The sequence below is a fragment of the Plectropomus leopardus genome, chromosome 17, assembly GCF_008729295.1.
Source record: "Plectropomus leopardus isolate mb chromosome 17, YSFRI_Pleo_2.0, whole genome shotgun sequence".
In the NCBI taxonomy this organism is placed as follows: Eukaryota; Metazoa; Chordata; class Actinopteri; order Perciformes; family Serranidae; genus Plectropomus; species Plectropomus leopardus.
This window is the reverse complement of record NC_056479.1, coordinates 11280392-11298407: the sequence shown is the minus strand read 5'-3', so window position 1 is coordinate 11298407 and position 18016 is coordinate 11280392. Positions and strand designations below refer to the sequence as shown.

Sequence of the window (18016 nt, the reverse complement as noted above, 5' to 3'; positions counted from 1 at the left end):
TCATAGTATCTTTTGGCTTCCAAATCAGCATAAAAAAGTCATAGTATTGTATGTCATTCAATATTGCATAAAAACGTCAAAGAATAGAATATTATCCAAAATGGCGTAAAAACACCATAGTATAATATGTGGTCTAAAACAACATGAAAAAGTCATAGTATAGTATGCTGTCCAAGATGACACAAAAAAGTCGGTGTAGAATGTCTTACAAAAAGCATGAAAAAGTCAGTATTGTTGCCTAAAATAGCATTAAAAAAAATTAATGGTATGTCATCGAAAATAACAAAACCATCAACCATCAACCATCAACTGTCAAAAACAGCATCAAGAAGTCATAGTATTGTGTGTCATCCGAAAATACATAGAAAAGTCACAGTATAGTATGTCGCCCAAAATCGCATAACAAAAAGTCATATTCTTAGATCATGACTAAAAAAGCCTGAAAATGTCTTAGTATGGTAGGTCCTTCAAAATAGAGAGAAGTAAAACAGAGCCAGGCGTACGTGATTTCACCCTCATAGTAATTTTAATTGTGATTTTTAAAGAGTTGACTCCAAAGTCTCTTACTTTTTACAAAGCTTTTTACATAAAAAATCCATGCTTTGTCATGTAATAACATGTCACATGCATTTCTTTTCTTCTTGGGTCCAAACTCATAACGTCTTCATTTGTTCTAATTTGTCTGAAATAAAATGTGGATCGTCTGTCTCTGATAGTCATATTTCATTACAAATATTTAAATGAAAGAAAAATGTTTATTCAAATTTAGGCCACTAAATTAAAGCTTATCAAACCAATCAAGAGGTCGTACACAGACAGTGTGGAAGAAATAAAGCAGGTGTTCATTTTACTATAAAACAGTTTATTTTATGTTCCACAGTAATAATTGTAATAAAATTTTCTATAATAGATATTCTAATATTGTACAAACTAGCCATTCCCAAACATACAGTACAACCAGTGAGTTTCATCCTTTTATATGAGGCACTAATTTTAGTAAGTAATATTCTGAAAAAGGGCCCAGCCCAAATGCTTTTTTTAGGAAGTTCAATGTAAATATTTGACTCAAATGTGCCTTTTTCAACACAACACAATTTGTCTCTTGACCATTTTTCTTCCCTTTCACATTTTCAAACACCTGCTTCCTGTAAGCAACACATTTTAACAGAATCTATCAAAGCAAACTGCCTGACTGTCTTAAATAAAGGCTCAACAATCTTTCAATCTCTGAAACATCTTCAAAATAGTTGCACGACAGTTGCTAAGGTGACAGTTTAACCTCCACCACTGCAGACGCGTTCCTTACCAACAATGAAATACTGTGTGTCCCCTTTACAGCTCGTCTCGTCTCGCTTGCTCAGTCTCGTCCACCTCAAGACCCAGTTCATCTTCTACAACCTTCCCGTCTTTATTATGGTCCTGCTTATCGAACATGTCCTTAATGATGCTGTCGGCGTTGACCCCTGGCCGAAGACGTCCTTTGCCCTCTTTAACTTGGAGCATGATGAAGGCTGAAAACTGGAGAAACAGGAGATACAGTTGCACTGTTGAAAGTATTTTCACTGCTTGAATCCAGGCTGTTGAACTGGCTGTCCAGGAAGTTAAACTGGACCTTGCTTGTTTGCTTACCTCCTCTAAAGGTACCTCTTTGTCACCATTGAGGTCCATAGCGGGAAAGAGGTTATCTGGGCCGTCCCCCAGCCACACAAACATGTAGCCTTCAGGCACACCTTTCTGCAGCTCCACTAGCTCCAGCTCAAAGAAGAGCACTGCACTCCTGGGAACTCCTCCAGCTGCAGACACCAAAACAGATGAGAGAAGACATGATTTGGGGAAAAAGAAAGTGTGTGCAGAGTGTGATCTGAGCAGCTCCGACGACTGACCTCCATTTTCACCATGTCCCCAGTGTGGGGGAATGACCACCTCCCTCTTCTCGCCGACACACATGCCACTCAAACCTTCCTCCAGACCTGCTATCACCTTGCTCGCTCCGAGAGTCGTGATGGAGGGCGAGTCGTACTGGTCCCTGGAAATGCACAGACCTTAATCTTAACAGTGGGGATTTACAAAAAAAATACAAGGTAAATAAAATATGTATCAAAACCTTGAGCCATGCAGGCATAGTGCTGTTGCCATGGATACATAAATGGTATGATATCTGCAGGCCCACTGCGACCTATCAGACGGGGAGCCAGCGATGAATACATGCAAGAACCAGGAGGAGGATGCAGTTTAGCAGAGGGCGCTCACGAGGAGTACAGCAGGGTGCCGTCCATCAACGAGCAATTGTAACGATACTGGATCAAATCGTCAGCTTCACTGGTCACTTTGCATTCCTCAGGCTTGTGGGTAACTTTAACGTCGACTTGGTCTTTGGGGTTGTGGAAGTCAATGACGTGAATGTCAAAGACCAGCACAGCAGAGCCAGGGATGAAATCTCCTGCAGCAGGAGAAGGAATGAATAAAAATAAACAGGGAAGACGGTGTTGCAAACATAAGCAAGGCTAAGTGGTTTGTTTGTCCATTCCAAGCGTCTTCCGAATCTTCCAACATGCATCTGCTAAACTCACCGACTCCGTCTCCGCCATACGCCAAGTGAGGAGGGATCGTAATCCTTCTCTTCTCTCCCATGCATAGCCCATGTAGGGCTTTGTCCATCCCTCGGATCACATATCCCTTGCCGATGTATGTGTTATAGGTGCTGTTTCGCTTGTAGCTGTTGAGGTTAACGTTAAATTGGGTTAATTTTCCTCATGTTTTATTGCTTTCTAATAATGGAGAAGTCTCCGGTTTACCTCGAATCGAAGGCAGTCCCATCCTGGAAGGTACCGTTGTAGTGGTAGCGGATGTAATCTCCAGTCACTGTCCTGCGGACACAGCCTTCAGGCACCTCCTTCACCTCCACAATCAGATCATCCTTAGGGTTGAACATATCAACCAACAGCACCTCGAACGCCAGTGTAGCCTGAGGGGGGACCTTTGTTCCTATTGGGGGGGGGGGGAAATACTTACAGTGCGTCTTTATCTCCCAGTTCCATGTCAACCAAATATACTTTAACTTAATTTGGACCATTTTTCACAGCATACTTATTTTAGATTATTTTCTTTCAGTCAACCCGATGAAGGTGTGAGGACTGAAGTGTTGTTTGCTTGACGCAAGTTACTGCAAGTAATAGGTGTTTGCAGGAATTCTCTTTTCGTCACGTATGGACAGTTTCCTCCTACACACCTTTTGGAAAGGTGTGCATGAGCCTCCACATTCAAGATTGGTTACCTTCCTTCGAGGCAGACCTTTTTTTTGGTTCTTATTTGTGAGGTATGGAACTTTCAACTTGCAGTGACTTGCAGAGGCAGAGAGTCATGTAGGACATTAGCGACCCTTTTTTCCATTACTTTTCTACAAATGGTCAGTGCATAATAACACACTCAACATGGACTCTCCTGTGTGTACCCACAAGGTCAACAATAATCAAACATGAACACTGTGAGAATAAACCTCAATCAGCTGCTGAGTGTTGAACGCACCTTCAGAAAGGCATTTTCAAAACAGTCTTTGCCCTCAACTGTGGTACCATATAACTAATGGCTGTTTATAGTTGCTTCTAGTGTACTTTGAATAATGCTCAGCTGCAATTAAAAGTTTGTGATTTGTAGTATATTCTTTGATAATGATCCAGACAAAGTAAAGTCTATTAAAGTCCACTGAAACATAAATTGATATAAATACCGCGATAACTGTAGGTGAGCAAGTTCGAAATGTAAAACTTCAAAAAAGTCAATTCATTTCTTTAACAGGTCATATTTAGGTGTGTGAAATTATTAGATACCATAGCCGCTCTCTCCATATGCCAGGAAGGGTGGGACGATGATAAATCTTCTCTCCCCGACACACATCCCCAAAAGACCCTCTTCCATGCCTTTGATGAGGTCGCCCTGTCCCAAGTAGGTGTCATAGGTTGCATTCCTCGAGTAACTACATCAAACACGACGTTTGTGAAAATCACAGAAACAGACAGACAACAGATGGCTTACTGTTAAAACCTAACCTCACCTCACCTGGAGTCGAAGGCCGTGCCATTCAGCAGGGTGCCATTATAGTGGTAACGCACAAAATCCGACGCCACGGTGGTGCGGTTGCAGCTCGCAGGTTTGCTGAGTGTGCGGATCTGGACCTTGTCCTCAGTGTTCCATATGTCCAGCAGGAGAACATCATACACCAACACAGCGTCAGGAGGTATTATGCCACCTGTGGGACGAAGAACACAAGTCGGCATAAAACCAGCACAGAAAAAGTGTCTGACAAAGCGGCCTGAATGTCGTGTGTATCTGCACCTGTTCCAACGCTTCCATAAGCCAGGTGTGGGGGGATTGTGATCCTCCTGTGCTCGTTGACACACATGCCCTGGAGGCCGCGGTCCATCCCTGTGATGAGTCTGCCCAGGCCGACCTGGCTGATGAAGGCTTTGCCTCGGTCATGACTGCACACAGAAAGGGAAAGCTGGATGAGAGTGTATACTGGAATCCACCAAAGGCAGAAAAGTTGCAGAGGTGCCAAAATAGTAAATGACAAAAAGAAAAAAAATCTAGAGGCTCATGTCATTGTGCAAGGAAAAATTTATGTGCAATTAAGTTAGCATTCAATGTTCCATCCATATCAGCAGTGTTTTTCAAGGAGACTTAAGTCCCTGTTGGCTTAATTATGATCAGACAGATTAAAAAAAAAACCCAAATACTTAGAGGGATGTTTGACACATGGCAACAATATCCACCACTATAGAAATTCAGCTTTTTCTCTATCTCAAATTAATGTTTGCATACTTAAATCCCAGCAAATCTATAATCATGCATTGTGTAAGCTATGGAATTTTTTAACCCTCTGAGCACTGAGCTGTTTTTTCCTAGTTTTGGTTTGCCTCTTTTTGTAATAATGCATTTATAACCTCAGCCCCTCAATGCACAATCAAGGTGTATACCTTCTTTTTTCAGGACAACCTGGGCTGCAGGTCAAGGAGACATCATGTCCCTCTTGGCTTAATTACGATTGGACAGGTTTTTAAAAATATATATATTTCATTTTAAGGGATGTTTGACACATGGCAACAATATCCACGGCCATAAAAACTCAACCTTTTCTCTACCTAAAATTAATTTTTGCATACTTAAATCCCAGCAAATCTACAATTATGCATTGTGTAAACTATGTTGTTTTTTTAAGAAACATTAAGGTGATGCCAAGTTATCATCGTGATATGACGACTGACACGTCTGCAGTGATCTTTGCTGCAGTAAATGATCTGTGAATCCATCAGGAAAGTGATTGTGGCATCCAGTGCTTTTTCTTTCTTTACAACAGTTGAATAACGGTACTATAAAGACAACATTTTGGTTGCAGTGTGCAACACTTTAACCTCTGGAAACATCATTTCTGCAAAAGCTATTACATGCGGTATGCTAGATGACGTGATAATTTCGCGGTTGCACGTGAGGTATATTGTTACCGTGGCTTGTTTTATCCTCAAACATAAAAGCTAACGCTCCTGCAGAGACAAACAGTTTACACTGAGAATAAACTCTGTCTACGTTAATGACATTAAATAGTGTATTTCGCTGTAACATCACCTGGAGTCAAACTTTTTCCCGTCTGCATAGAAGGTACCGTTAAAATGATAACGGATAAAGTCTTCTGTCTGCACTTCTCGAGGACAAAATCTCGGTATGTCGTACCTATCGATCACAACATCCACTAACGGCCCGGGGTTACAGTTCACAGTGATGACATGAAGGTAAAAGAAAAGCGAAGATAGTTTTAGATCCATTTGGAAAGTTGTGAGAATAACTGCGGAAGCTCGCGGGGCAGAAAGCCCGTCTACCGGAGAGGTGATGAGGGTGAGGAGGTGGAGACAGAAGTCCTGAAAGAGGACTGAGACACTGGAGCTGTGTCAAGACTGCCGGAGAGACATACTACTTCCGGTTAGGATCGCAAAATAAATGCCTTCTCGAGTAACATGGAATATAAATAAACAGACTATACTATATTTGTACTGACATTTCACGTTTAAATCAACAGATACGTAAGGTTACAGTAGTCAAACTCGTTTTCAGTTGACAAAATTATGGGGCAATAACTATAACGTTAGGGACCCTTCTTTATATTTGAAAAATGTGGAGGTACAGCATGTGAAATATTGTTTAGTAATGGGGAGTTTTTTTTTTTTTTTCATTTTGGCTAGGAGCATACAAATTTAAATGGCTTTATTCTAGGTTCGTTTTGCCGTCAGTTTTTGAAGAAAACATGCTCATGTTGTCTCTTCTTTATCAATCACTAAATTTACAGTTTATCAAAGCCAGAAACTATAAAAAGATAAATTGCTGGGTTTTTCAAATTTCTGAGTCCTTAAACATGTTATCAGGACAAAAAAATATAATCTTAAAATTGTGGTATTTCGTCAAAATCCCTTTCGTCAAAAAAGAAAACAACAAAAAAACATTTGCACTCACCAACCTGCATGCAAGACAAGAGTGAGAAAAAAAACCCTACAAGGCTTTCCTTAAACTCCTGGATTTTACCTCAACTTTTCACAATCAAATGTCAAAAGGTACATTTTTTAAAACTAGAAACTAATTTATGGTGGAGGGAGGGTCATACTTTTCCCTCGGGCACTAGGGTAAGTTAAATAAAAATAAAACAAACAAAATAAAGACGACTTAGTCAAACCTACGCCAGCCAACTGATTTGATAAATAAAGAATAGTCCCTTGGTTAACCAAAATCAAACGCACACAGTTTTACATCATTTCTAAACATATTATCATGTTGCCTCACCTGTTCTCCTAAATGTGCTGCTTTGGTTTGGTTGTCCCTCAGTTTACAGCGGTGTCCAGCTGCTAATCCTTTCAAAGAGGTGCTTGAACTCTTGAAATCCTGTCCATGACTCGGTGAATAAATTTTCCTCCGAATAACTGCTGAGCGCACATCTGGAGCAAGACAGCGTCCTCTCTGACAAGCTAGCTATCTCGTAGTTAGCCATTATTTCCCAGGAGAACCACTCCAACTTCAATCTTTTTATCCGCAGTTTGGTGTACAACAACATCCCGCGGCTGATGGGAGTGTTAAATCTCAAATGTCTGAATTAAAAACCAGACTTTAAAATGAGAGGTGAGGGAGATAGTTCAGGTAAATCGTCGTGACCCATTTTCAAATTCTAACTTCTGTCAACAAACCAATCAGGTTGCAGCTGGTTGCGGCTGCGCAATGGGAATTCAACCTCACGTGTTTAGCATTACTGGGCATGCGCATTACAGTGGAGGCCTCTATAATACATCCACGCTTAATACCCATATAATACACACGCATAATACATCCATGCTCTCGGGCGCATTTAAACCATTTTAAAACGTATCCAATCACAGCCAAAAAGACTAATAGTAATAATTATGAATATCAACAGCGATCCGAATTTTGACGATCTCTTTATTACTCATGACTAGGTCAGAAATTTACAGTATTTCTAATTGGTCTCAATCTCCATCTTTTTTTCTGTCTTTTTTTGAAGAGTCGATTTAATTACAAAGATAAGAGTGTTTCACTTCAAACTCACAAATTCAAACTGAACAGCCCCTGAATGCCATCACAGTGTTTAATTATTGTACATGGAGATAAAAGAGAGAAACAGTATCATCGGAAGAAGACAAAGACCATGTCACCTTGGAAATTAGTTAAGGCTGGGTTTTCCTTATGTAACCTATGTTAATTTCCAGGAGACCAAACAACACATTCCTCCAAAGCAAGAAAAAACCTTCATCGGTATTTTCAGAGATTAAATTATATAAATTAAGCCAGAAATTCTTCACAATGAGGCAATGCCATAATAGATGCATAACAGTTTCAGTACAATCTAAGCAGAAACTACAGTTCACATCAACGTCTCTCTAATCTTCTTTTAACATGTTCATTAGTAGGATATTTTAGTTAAGTTGATGAAAAAAATTCCCTTATTGGTGATTAAAAATTGATTAAATCTCCAGGGATCCTGCCTACCCAAAATATCACGTTGGTTATCTACCACAGAAGGAAACTCTTCATCATCTGTTATCATAATCGTGCAAGTTGCATCTTTAGAAAGATCAGCATGCTCTGAAATTACTGAAACACAGGAACAATCAGACCTTAAGTACTTGCATTTACAGTCGAATAGATTTCGTTAAGTAAACCAAAAAATGTATTACTTTGTGCTTTTATTTTGAAAGGGATACAGAAAAAACGTCCTGTCTTGTTCTGTCTCCTTGTATCTTACTTAACACATCTTTAGGGTCCTGTACCCCAGAGAGCAGCAGGAGGAGTGGCCCCCGGGCCCCCACCCACTTTTAAGTGGAATTCTGCAAACGTGTAAAGCCTGGCCCAGAGGCCCGGCCCCATGATTTCACTCACGTATGAAATCAGACCAAAATTATAGCTTGTCTCTCCATAATCTGAAATTATTCCTTTGTTTCACTGGAAAATACGGCAGGCGTATACTGCCTGTGTGTTTACAGTCTACATTTACACTGTTATTACGCACAGAACTGCTTCTGGGACACATCTGTCTGCCTCAGACAGACGGGTCCTGGGTCCTAATAACCATCCCACTCAGACATCTACCAAAATATGTTTGAGTATTACAACATTATGAAACGTTACAGATAGTACAAATTCCGGTTATTTGCCAAGAAGTGATGTGTCAACTATGCAAATGGATGTTAAGATCACCAACCCATGTCTCAGCATGTCAGGTTGGTCGGAATGCAGGTAACTAAACTGATCATCATCTGCTCACAGTTTCAGAGCTGGGTGCATGTTTTCATTATGACTTTTAAATTCTTCTTAACAGTAAGAATAATATGTTCAAATTTAGCTAATGGGTCTGTTGGGTGTTATGACCCTGGAAACACTGAGGAAAGCTGGACCCTTTTCAGGTCCGAACTCTTTGACGTCCGAGTCAAGCAAGCCAGAGTTATCACCATTTATACCGGAAGTGCTTACTTCTTCCTTCAAGGCAATTGTCAGTAAGGAAAGAGTTTTCAGTGATGGCTGCAGATACCAGTTAATTTGTCGATTCATATTCTCATATATGAATATACATACTGACATAATGTTTTTCGAGGACCAAATAGTCTTGAGACTTCGTGCAGTGAGACATTAATGTATACTTTAAAAGACCCGCAAGATACCCGGGAGGTTTACCAAGTGCTTTGTAAAAAAATAAAATAAAAATGCAGAGCTGTTCTCTTCTTGCTGGCAGTGACAGTGACTGGCAACCAACTTTCCCTTATAGTGCATACTAAAATGCATCCTAAAGCCATCCCCAGGTATAAATGGTGTTAACCCTAACCTAAACCCTAACCCCCTAACTTATATGACGTTTTTTTTTAATTTCCTTCAAAACTATTGGACATTAATGGAAATAATCTAAAACATTACAGCATACTCCAAAGAATGGCTGGCTTAAATATTAAATATCAATATTACAGTAAATGGGCACACTAAACTAAAAAGCACTCGTAGAGCCACAATCAGCGGGACTTTTATTTTGAAAGTCCTGACCAGAAGTTCTTATTTTCAGTATCTAGTGTGCATCACAGGAGCCTACGTGCAGGCAGACATGAGTATTCCCTGCTAAAGAAAGAGGAAGCTTTCAGCTCCATTCAAAACAAGATCAGTCTCCTGCAGGAGCCGGCGGAGGTAACGATGCTCCTGAAAAGCTTGTGTCTGGCCCTTCTCCTCCCGGCCCTGGCGGAGGCTCAGTATGAGCGGTACAGCTTTAAAAGTTTTCCTCAGAAGGACATCATGCCGCTGGACTCTTCCTATAACTACGCGCTGGAGCAGTACGGGCAGCAGAACTGGGCAGAGAGCATCAAGTACCTGGAGCTCAGCCTGCGTCTCCACCGGCTGCTACGGGACAGCGAGGCTTTCTGCAGCCGCAACTGCAGCTCCGTCAGCCGGGACAACGACACCCTGTTCACCGACAGCAGCCTCCGCGTCGTGCGCCACATCCTGCTGAGGGCTGCGTGTCTTAAAAAGTGCAAGGCGGATTTTCCAGTGTTTCAACTCAGTTATCCGCGGAGGGATTTACTGGAAACTTTCGACAAAAGGGTGCCGTATCGGTACATACAGTATGCATACTTCCAGGTGAGATGAAAGGTCTGATGCGCCTAGTGTTGTGCCAAATTCCGTGGAGTGCAAATGTAGGCCTTAACCAATAATCCTGCATTTACACAAAATACACCCCTAAGTCCCCGAAGTGGGCGTAATATAAAGAGATATATTAGTGCAATTTGGCCATTAGAAACTTACTGGGATATTCACAACGACGCAGGAACATACAGAAGGCTATTTAACAGTGCCATAACTGTGCGTAACGGGCGCAAACACACACCAAAAGTTAATGCAGTCTCGAGGCAGATTGACTCGGTTTGACAACGAGAGGAAATTTCTAGTAGGTGAGATGTGGTTGGGTTTCCCGGCTGCTTTGTTGCGCCCTCCTGCAGACCAAGCAGTAGTTGAGCATGTGCCACGTCTGCTCCAGTGTTACCCTGAAAACAATCCCCCGATTCTTCTCTGTCACACAAGGTGATGGGGACCAGGTTTGCTTTACAGGCAAAGACTGGTCTCAGTTTTGAATCCTTTTTGGTGTCTTTCAAAACCATGGGAAAATGGCAATGATCAGCAAAAGATGAAATGACTGAAAAATGTGTAATAAATTATTCAAAAGTACAAGAAAATGACCCCCAAAAATTACTTAAAAGAAAGAAAAAAGAGAAAGAAAATAAAGAAATAGGGAAATTACCCCCAAAGTGCTTAACATTTACAATAATTATGTGACATAATTCTAATATGAAATTATGATAATTAGTGTTAATTATATTGGCTTTTTTCGGCTCAACATTTTACCTCTATCTTTTTAGAAATAATTTTCTAAATCTACTAATTTCTTGCAAATTGTGGAACATTTCTTACCAAGTTGCTTAATGGCTTTTTTTCCAGCACCAATTTGCTCAGGGTTTATATTTTTGTAAAAGGCATCTAAAAGCAGCACAAGAAAAGTGTTGTTACAACAGGTTTCAAAGGGTTAAACTGGAGCAGTTTGTAGTTGTGTCTGCTAAGTTAAAAGGTGAATCAATGGCTCTCCATCTGGTGATCAAACAGCCACCCAGATCAGCAAACGTGCTTTTAAGCAGGCTTATAGGATTTGCATGACTTTGATTTTGTTTGTGTTAAGACACTGGACCATGAATATACGCAGCATCAAACAATGGATCTCTCCTCCTCTTTCTGGAGAAAGAAGGGAGTTGAATATGTTTATTACATGGCCATAGGTATATACCTGCTGCCATATCGTATTTTTTTCACATTCTTCCATAAAGCATTATTTTTCTATTCATCGACTCAAAAATATTTCATATTCCAACACCAGTGATCGACATCTGTTAGTAATTGCTGGAGCAAAGGGGTCAGCGGTCACGTTATCCAATAAAAAGTGTATTGACAAGAGCTACTGTTTCCCTTCATGCCAGCTAGAGATATTTTCCCCCCGAAAATACTGCATTCATTGTAATTAGGAAATAACGATAATTTTGGCACATCCTGGGGTGCCTGGCTGCTCAGTGCACAGAGGAAGTGTCCTCGCCGCAGCGGCTGCAGGTTAGATTCCAGTTCGATTCTGGCCGTGGCCCTTTGCTGCATGTCACCCCCTCTCTCTTGTACTTTAATGCTTTTGCTGTCCTATCGAATAGAGGCATTAAAAGCCCCCAAAATAATCTAAAAAAAAAATATATATATATAAAATATATACTGGCACATCCTCTCTCTCTCTCTCTCTCTCTCTCTCTCTCTCTATATATATATATATATATATATATATATATATATATAATATATATATAATATAATAAATATAATATATAATAAATAAATAAATAAATAAATAAATAAATAAATAAATAAATAATTATTATTATGGTTTTTGTTTGTTAGTTTATTTGGATCCCCATTAGCTGCAGCAAAGCTGTAGCTATTCTTCGTGGGGTCCAACAAAATTATACATACAATAAAGAACAACAAAATACTGGAAAAACCTTATCCAGCATGAAAAAACAAACAAACAAAAACCCCAAACAAACCCAAAAACATCACAGAGAAAAAAAACATTATAGAAATATATGTACGTATATATATTTTTAAATTGACAAATATCAATTCCCTGTCCATCCCTAACTGTATTGCTATCTATTCGCCCTCAGCTTAACAACTTGGAGAAAGCTGTGTCAGCGGCCCACACCTTCCTGAAGAAGAACCCAACTGATCCCTACTTGACCAAGAACATGAAGTACTACAAGACACTCTTTGATGTGGAAGAATATCTCATTGACCACGAGGAGCAGCCGTATGAAGTCCGTACATTAAAATTGTAGTTTTTTTCCCAGTATGCTTATTGAACGTGTGCTAAAATATTCAAAAACATCTCTTTGTTAACCAGAGTGTTTTCCTGAAAAGTGTGACACTTTACAACAACGGAGACTTCAGCAGCAGTGCCCGAAGTATGGAGCAGGCCATCACGCAGTACTTTGAAATATACAGTCTCTGCTTAGCGGGCTGCGAGGGCTCATATGAAATCATAGAGTTCAAAGACTTCTATCCCACTCTGGCAGGTAAGAAATGAGCGATTTAAAGAAATGCTTCACCCACAAAATGACCATTTCTAAATCAATTAGTCATGCTGTTACTTTGAATTCGTTAAGAAAGTTCTTTATCGAACGTCTCCATTGAAAATGAAACATATTGCCTTTTTGACTGACTGGGGATCGTGTTTAACAACAGCAAAAGTATATCAAAAAAATTGTTTATGAATTTCCCTCCTTTCTGCAATTGTACTTTTAACACAGAACGGCGAGGCGGCATAACAGCATGAGACTGGTGGTGAAAAACAGACTTAACTCTCCAGTTGGATGTTCAGTACTGCCCAAATATGAACATTATCACTAAAAAACCTTAGTATTGGAGTTTCATCTCAAAGAGAGTATAGATATGTTTCAATTTCTATTCAGTTTCAAATATATTAAAACGTTTTTAGTAAAAATGCATGTGTTTGGAAAGCACTGAACATACAACTGGATAAATGACAATGGGATTATAATGCAAAGGTTGTATGAGGGTGTGGAAACAGATGTTTTGATGTAGTGTTGCTGATGTTAAAGGTGGTTCCCAAATCAATTGATAAATCAAAATTTTCTTCTCGAATTCCAGGTAACACGATATGGCTAACTGTTTTATAAACGGTTATTTTGTGGGTGAAGTATTGCTTTAAGAGACGTTTCAGTTCTGTGTTTTATGGAAGAAAATCATGTTTGGTGTTCCCACAGATCTCTACACCAATGTGCTGAAATGTAAGGTAAAATGTGAAGAGCACCTGACACCCAGCGTGGGAGGCTTCTTTGTGGAGAAGTTCGTAGCCACCATGTTTCACTACCTCCAGTTCTCCTATTATAAATGTAAGACCTATAACAAAGACGCTGGGTGAGTTTATAGCAATCTGTGTATGACTAATTCTAAAACGTATTATTTTGCAATTTTTTTCTTTTTTTTTTTTTTACAGTGAATGATGTAAAGAACGCTGCTCCGTGTGCAGCCAGTTACATGCTGTTTGACAATAAAGACCAGGTGATGCAGCAAAACATAGCGTACTATCGCTTCTACCGGGAGCAGTGGGGACTTGAGGAGAAAGACTTTCAGCCTCGGCCCGTGAGTGAAACAAATACCTTATTACTATTCTCTTTTGGTACTTCCTGGGCTTCGGTGGCAGGACTAGAAGCAGCACAAAGTGTTAACAAAGTTCACACAGGCTGCACTTAACCAAAGCTGGAAAACTATAGCATAAAATGGTCTTGGTGTGAACATTAACGCAATTTCAGGGTGGTAATTAAAAAGCCATGTACTCTTGTAAAGACAGAGTTGTTTTCTATCTTTATATGCTTGGTATAGAGTTGGCAGCAGCTGCAGCTTGCCAGCGCTTTGGTGGTAAACATCTTCGCCTTCTGAAGCTGCCCCAGCTTCAAATAAAGCTGTTTCTGCTGTAAATACTTCAAGGCTGCCACACTAAGAGGCAAAAAAGCAGTAAACAAAAGGACAACAGGCCAAATGTGTTGCTTAGTGCTGAGTTATAAAACTATAAAACAGTTAGACACTGGCTTGTTCTCACCTGCTGTTCCATTCACTTATGTCCCTTTTGTTTTTTAGGAGGCCCTGACGTACTTTAACGAGACAACCAAGCAGAAAGAGATGCTGGAGTTTGCACTGAACTATCTACTAACAGACGATGAGGTATGTTGCTGCAGAGCAGCAGAATGATATTGTGAGCACAGTAGGGTTGCAGTGGTATATATAACAGTTTTGAGGTATACCCAGGTATGAAAGTTGACAGATTTCTTTGGTCATCTATGGTCATCTGCTGCAGGCACATGACTATGAGTGTTTACATTACATACGCTGCTACATGAAGGTAAATGCTAACGTAGGGGAAACATCTCATCTTGATTGCAAATGTTGTTAATTTCTCCCCAAGAAGAATAGTTAGGTTTGAAGGCTTTTTTGCAATGACGGTATAGACTGCAGACATGAAAATAGTGCAGACACGGGTGACCCAGAAACACTGACCAATCAGCGCAGACAAGGCTTTTTCAGGAGGGGGGCTTATAGAGACAAGAGCTAAAACAGAGCATTTCAGACAGAGGGTCAATAGAGGTGTTCCAGCATAGACAACATGAGGGGAATAAATGGTTTTTTTGGATATCAAAGTATATGAGCATTTTCTGTCAGAGACCCAAATTACAAATATGAACCTGAAAATAAGCAAACTTAATTTTTCATTGTAACAGTATCACAAGTAGAAAAACATTTTTTTAGTCAACCAGTCATACCAAACCAAATTAGGTTGTAGCAATAAAACTGTTTAGCACATTAAATTAAGTGATGGTGCATCTTTGTCTTATTATTTAAACTTTTCATTTGTGAGAGGGAGACTGTTACTTATTCTTTCAAAAGATAAACTGTCACACTTTAAGATAAGAGCCAAGTTTCCACTGTACTGAGGTATCAACAGATAATAAATCTGCAGAAATGTGAGCTCTACAGCTCTTATAACAATCTATGCACACAGAAAATTCCTTAAAGAAAATCAGATTGTCAACCAAAGGAACAGTTCACCTTAATTAGACATGTTATTTTTTAGTTGCTGCAAGTATCTCGCTGTGCTGATTTTATCTGATGAGGTTTTCAGATATCCATCCCTAAGACTTTTCTTCTTTGAAAACAAAATTCTTTCATACTCCACTGTGCTGGTGTCGTGGCAGAGGTTTCAGTAACAGACATCTCAGAACCTCAGAAGATAAAACCCAAACTGCCTGCGTGACCAGACAACCCAAGAGGCTCACAAGTATGAAAATATGTCTTTTGTGAACTGACACCTGAATAAACTCAACTAGATTGACTAATCCAGGTGGAATTTACTTCCTTGTTTTGCTAACTACAAATTCAACATTTTTATCCTTTTTAAAATATGTATTAAAGCATATTTAAGGATATAAACTTTTACTTTAAAAGAGTACCCTAGAAGACTAAGTGCAAGCTGCTGTTGAGGTTACGGAAAGGGGAGCACAAGAAAAAAGTAAAGGATGAAAGGGATAAAAAGGGGATGAAGGCTGCGGAAGATAGAGCAGGCGGGGGGCTGTTTTCCGCCAGCAGCGTGTGGTATGTGGCTTGGAGGTGTTGGCCACTGAGGCTGTGCCACATCCATTTAACTCAGGTCAGCCCCTCCCATCTCCACACACAGCCTGGACCTGAGAGCTGGGAAGGACTGTGAGAGCGCTAACTGAATTACAGGGTGCAGAAGTGACAGATTTATAGACATAAGAAGAAAAAAGTTTGAGTTTTTTGCCAGATAGAATAGAAGGAACAGAGTAAAACGCTCGCTTGCTGTTGACTGTGTGTGTTTTGTGTTACCTTTAAGGGCGAAGTTAGTCCAGAAGAAACGGTCTCCTCTCACTCGGAGCATCCTGATGCTGAGTTTGAGGGCATGGGAGACTATGAGGAGTCCTTCCTGGCTGAGTGGTGGCAAGAACCCAAAACTAAGTGGGACACCGGAGAAGTCGCTGACTGACATCTGTCCTTGTCTCCTGTCCAGCTTAGTCCAACCTGTCACAATAACAAACCAAAGAATGTTAACCATACAGACAGACAACAACAACATTCCCGACAGTATTTAGCAGGAAAAGCACAACTGTGTACTCTCACCCAGCTGAAGGATAGAACTCATCCGACATGTTGATCAAGATCAGAGATCGACTTATTCTGTCTTGGCTGTCATCAGCCTTTTTAAACTGTTATTTTTATAACCAGTCATTGGCCTGTGTATCAATACTCAGTCATTGACTTTTCTAGTTTTATTTCCAGTTTTTATTTAATGAAAGCTGAATGCCTCTGTGCCGTGGTGTAAGGAATGAACTATTTCTTATGCTGAATGATTTTTCTATCACCAACTGGGGTTTTGTTGTATTAATTTGCTTCTAATTAAAGAAATATTTTAATATACTTTGTTTTGCTTGTGTCATCTAATACTAAGATGATCAAAAATAAAGGAGGTGCAACAATGGATGTAAATTTAGTTTTGTTCGAATTGTTAGATAATTTTAAAAAAAAAAGCCAAAATGAGAAGCTTCACAAATACAGGTATTGGCTGCTTATTTCTTGGTTTTACATCACACACTAATTACAGGGGTTTAAACCAATGATCAGACTAAACACACACTTTAAGGGTGTCATTTTTTTTTATAGTAGAGCTTCAACAATTAATCGATAAATCGTCAACCACTAAGTGAATCGCCAACTCATCTAATAATTGTTTAATTGGTTTGAGTTTCTTTTATGAAATAGAGTAAAAATTCTCTGATTCCAGTTTCTTCAATGTAAATACTTTTAGTTTCTTTTCTCCTTTGTGACAGTAAACTGAATATCTTTGGGCTGTGGACAAAACAAAGCATGAGGACGTCAGCTTGGGCTTTAAGAAACATTAGTTGACATTTTTTTTATAATTTTCTGACATTTTATATACCAAACAAGTGATTGATTTATTAATAAATTAAGTGTCAGATTAATCTACTATAAAAATAATCATAAATTGCAGCTCTATTTAGTAAGTAAATAAATAAGTAAGTAAGTAAATAATAGACAAAAAAGAACTGATACACCTAAATAAAATAATTAGCATTGTCAGACATACACATACACACTACACATTGTCAGACATGACTATAATATTTAAAAAATGTCTTTCAGAAGCAGCAAACTCAAGTCTTACCATCTATTAAAACCATAAAATGTCAGATACTATAATAGCATGCCAGCGAGATGTGAGAGTAGGAGGTTTGGTTTCATGTTTTAGTATTTTAATTTCCTTCCATTTCAATTCAACTACAAGCTTTAGTTCATTTCTCTCTTTTTGTCTCATTTCAAAAAGAAATTGTCTAAAAATATGGGATACGATGCATCTTATTTTCTCTTTTTTCCCCCCATAATTTCAAAATCAAACAAATTGTATTTGATACCAACTCTGTACATATTGTAATAATAACAATAGTGCATCTGCCATAGTGCAAAGCTTAAAGGAACCAAACTGACCTCATACACCCATACAGTTTCAGACAAGCTGCCTCCAGGGACCCCAGACTAGATCTCTTTAATCTCATTTACAGTGGGGATCGTTACAAAGCCTCCGGGCTGAGGCGTCCACCCGGAGCTCAGGGCTATCAACAAATGTACAAAAGATTGATGACATTTACGTGATAGCTGGAATGATAAGAGAGACGCAAGACAGCTAGTTCAGCCGTTACGCCACATTTAAAGATGCGTAGACAGCGTTGACTACGGGAGAGATTTGCAGATGCGGGTCCTGACAGCTATATGTTTGATAACAGATACAACTCATTATTTT

General features: G+C 39.4%; 2 protein-coding genes across 3 annotated transcripts; one reads left to right on the top strand and one right to left on the bottom strand.

Moving 5' to 3' along the window:
• Nucleotides 1-300: 300 nt before the first annotated feature.
• Nucleotides 301-5898, bottom strand: LOC121956626 (peptidyl-prolyl cis-trans isomerase FKBP10-like). Of its 2 annotated transcripts, none has more exons than XM_042504940.1 (10): nucleotides 5620-5898; nucleotides 4333-4478; nucleotides 4057-4246; nucleotides 3828-3973; nucleotides 2796-2985; nucleotides 2571-2716; nucleotides 2251-2440; nucleotides 1884-2026; nucleotides 1630-1793; nucleotides 301-1518 (listed from the first exon to the last, which is right to left on the bottom strand). In XM_042504940.1, the coding sequence occupies exons 1-10, from the start codon at nucleotides 5814-5816 to the stop codon at nucleotides 1333-1335; spliced, it is 1698 nt and encodes a 565-aa protein (XP_042360874.1). In that variant the 5' UTR covers nucleotides 5817-5898; the 3' UTR covers nucleotides 301-1332. The 2 variants fall into 2 exon arrangements, with proteins under 2 accessions (XP_042360874.1, XP_042360875.1); XM_042504941.1 differs by having other exon boundaries at nucleotides 5725-5898.
• Nucleotides 5899-9634: 3736 nt separating this feature from the next.
• On the top strand, nucleotides 9635-16665 carry p3h4 (prolyl 3-hydroxylase family member 4 (inactive)). Its single transcript, XM_042505419.1, has 7 exons — nucleotides 9635-10164; nucleotides 12276-12425; nucleotides 12512-12683; nucleotides 13395-13523; nucleotides 13628-13773; nucleotides 14269-14352; nucleotides 16037-16665. The coding sequence occupies exons 1-7, from the start codon at nucleotides 9724-9726 to the stop codon at nucleotides 16184-16186; spliced, it is 1272 nt and encodes a 423-aa protein (XP_042361353.1). The 5' UTR covers nucleotides 9635-9723; the 3' UTR covers nucleotides 16187-16665.
• Nucleotides 16666-18016: the final 1351 nt, after the last annotated feature.

Excerpts from the sequence above, each read along its gene's own strand:
- LOC121956626 (XM_042504940.1), bottom strand. The coding sequence starts at position 5,816 with ATGGATCTAAAACTATCTTCGCTTTTCTTTTACCTTCATGTCATCACT. Across the intron at positions 4,247-4,332 it reads TTATGGAAGCGTTGGAACAG|GTGGCATAATACCTCCTGAC; the intron begins GTGCAGATACAC and ends TTCGTCCCACAG. Across the intron at positions 2,717-2,795 it reads GGGACTGCCTTCGATTCGAG|CTACAAGCGAAACAGCACCT; the intron begins GTAAACCGGAGA and ends TAACCTCAACAG.
- p3h4 (XM_042505419.1), top strand. The coding sequence starts at position 9,724 with ATGCTCCTGAAAAGCTTGTGTCTGGCCCTTCTCCTCCCGGCCCTGGCG. Across the intron at positions 10,165-12,275 it reads TACAGTATGCATACTTCCAG|CTTAACAACTTGGAGAAAGC; the intron begins GTGAGATGAAAG and ends ATTCGCCCTCAG. Across the intron at positions 14,353-16,036 it reads ATCTACTAACAGACGATGAG|GGCGAAGTTAGTCCAGAAGA; the intron begins GTATGTTGCTGC and ends GTTACCTTTAAG.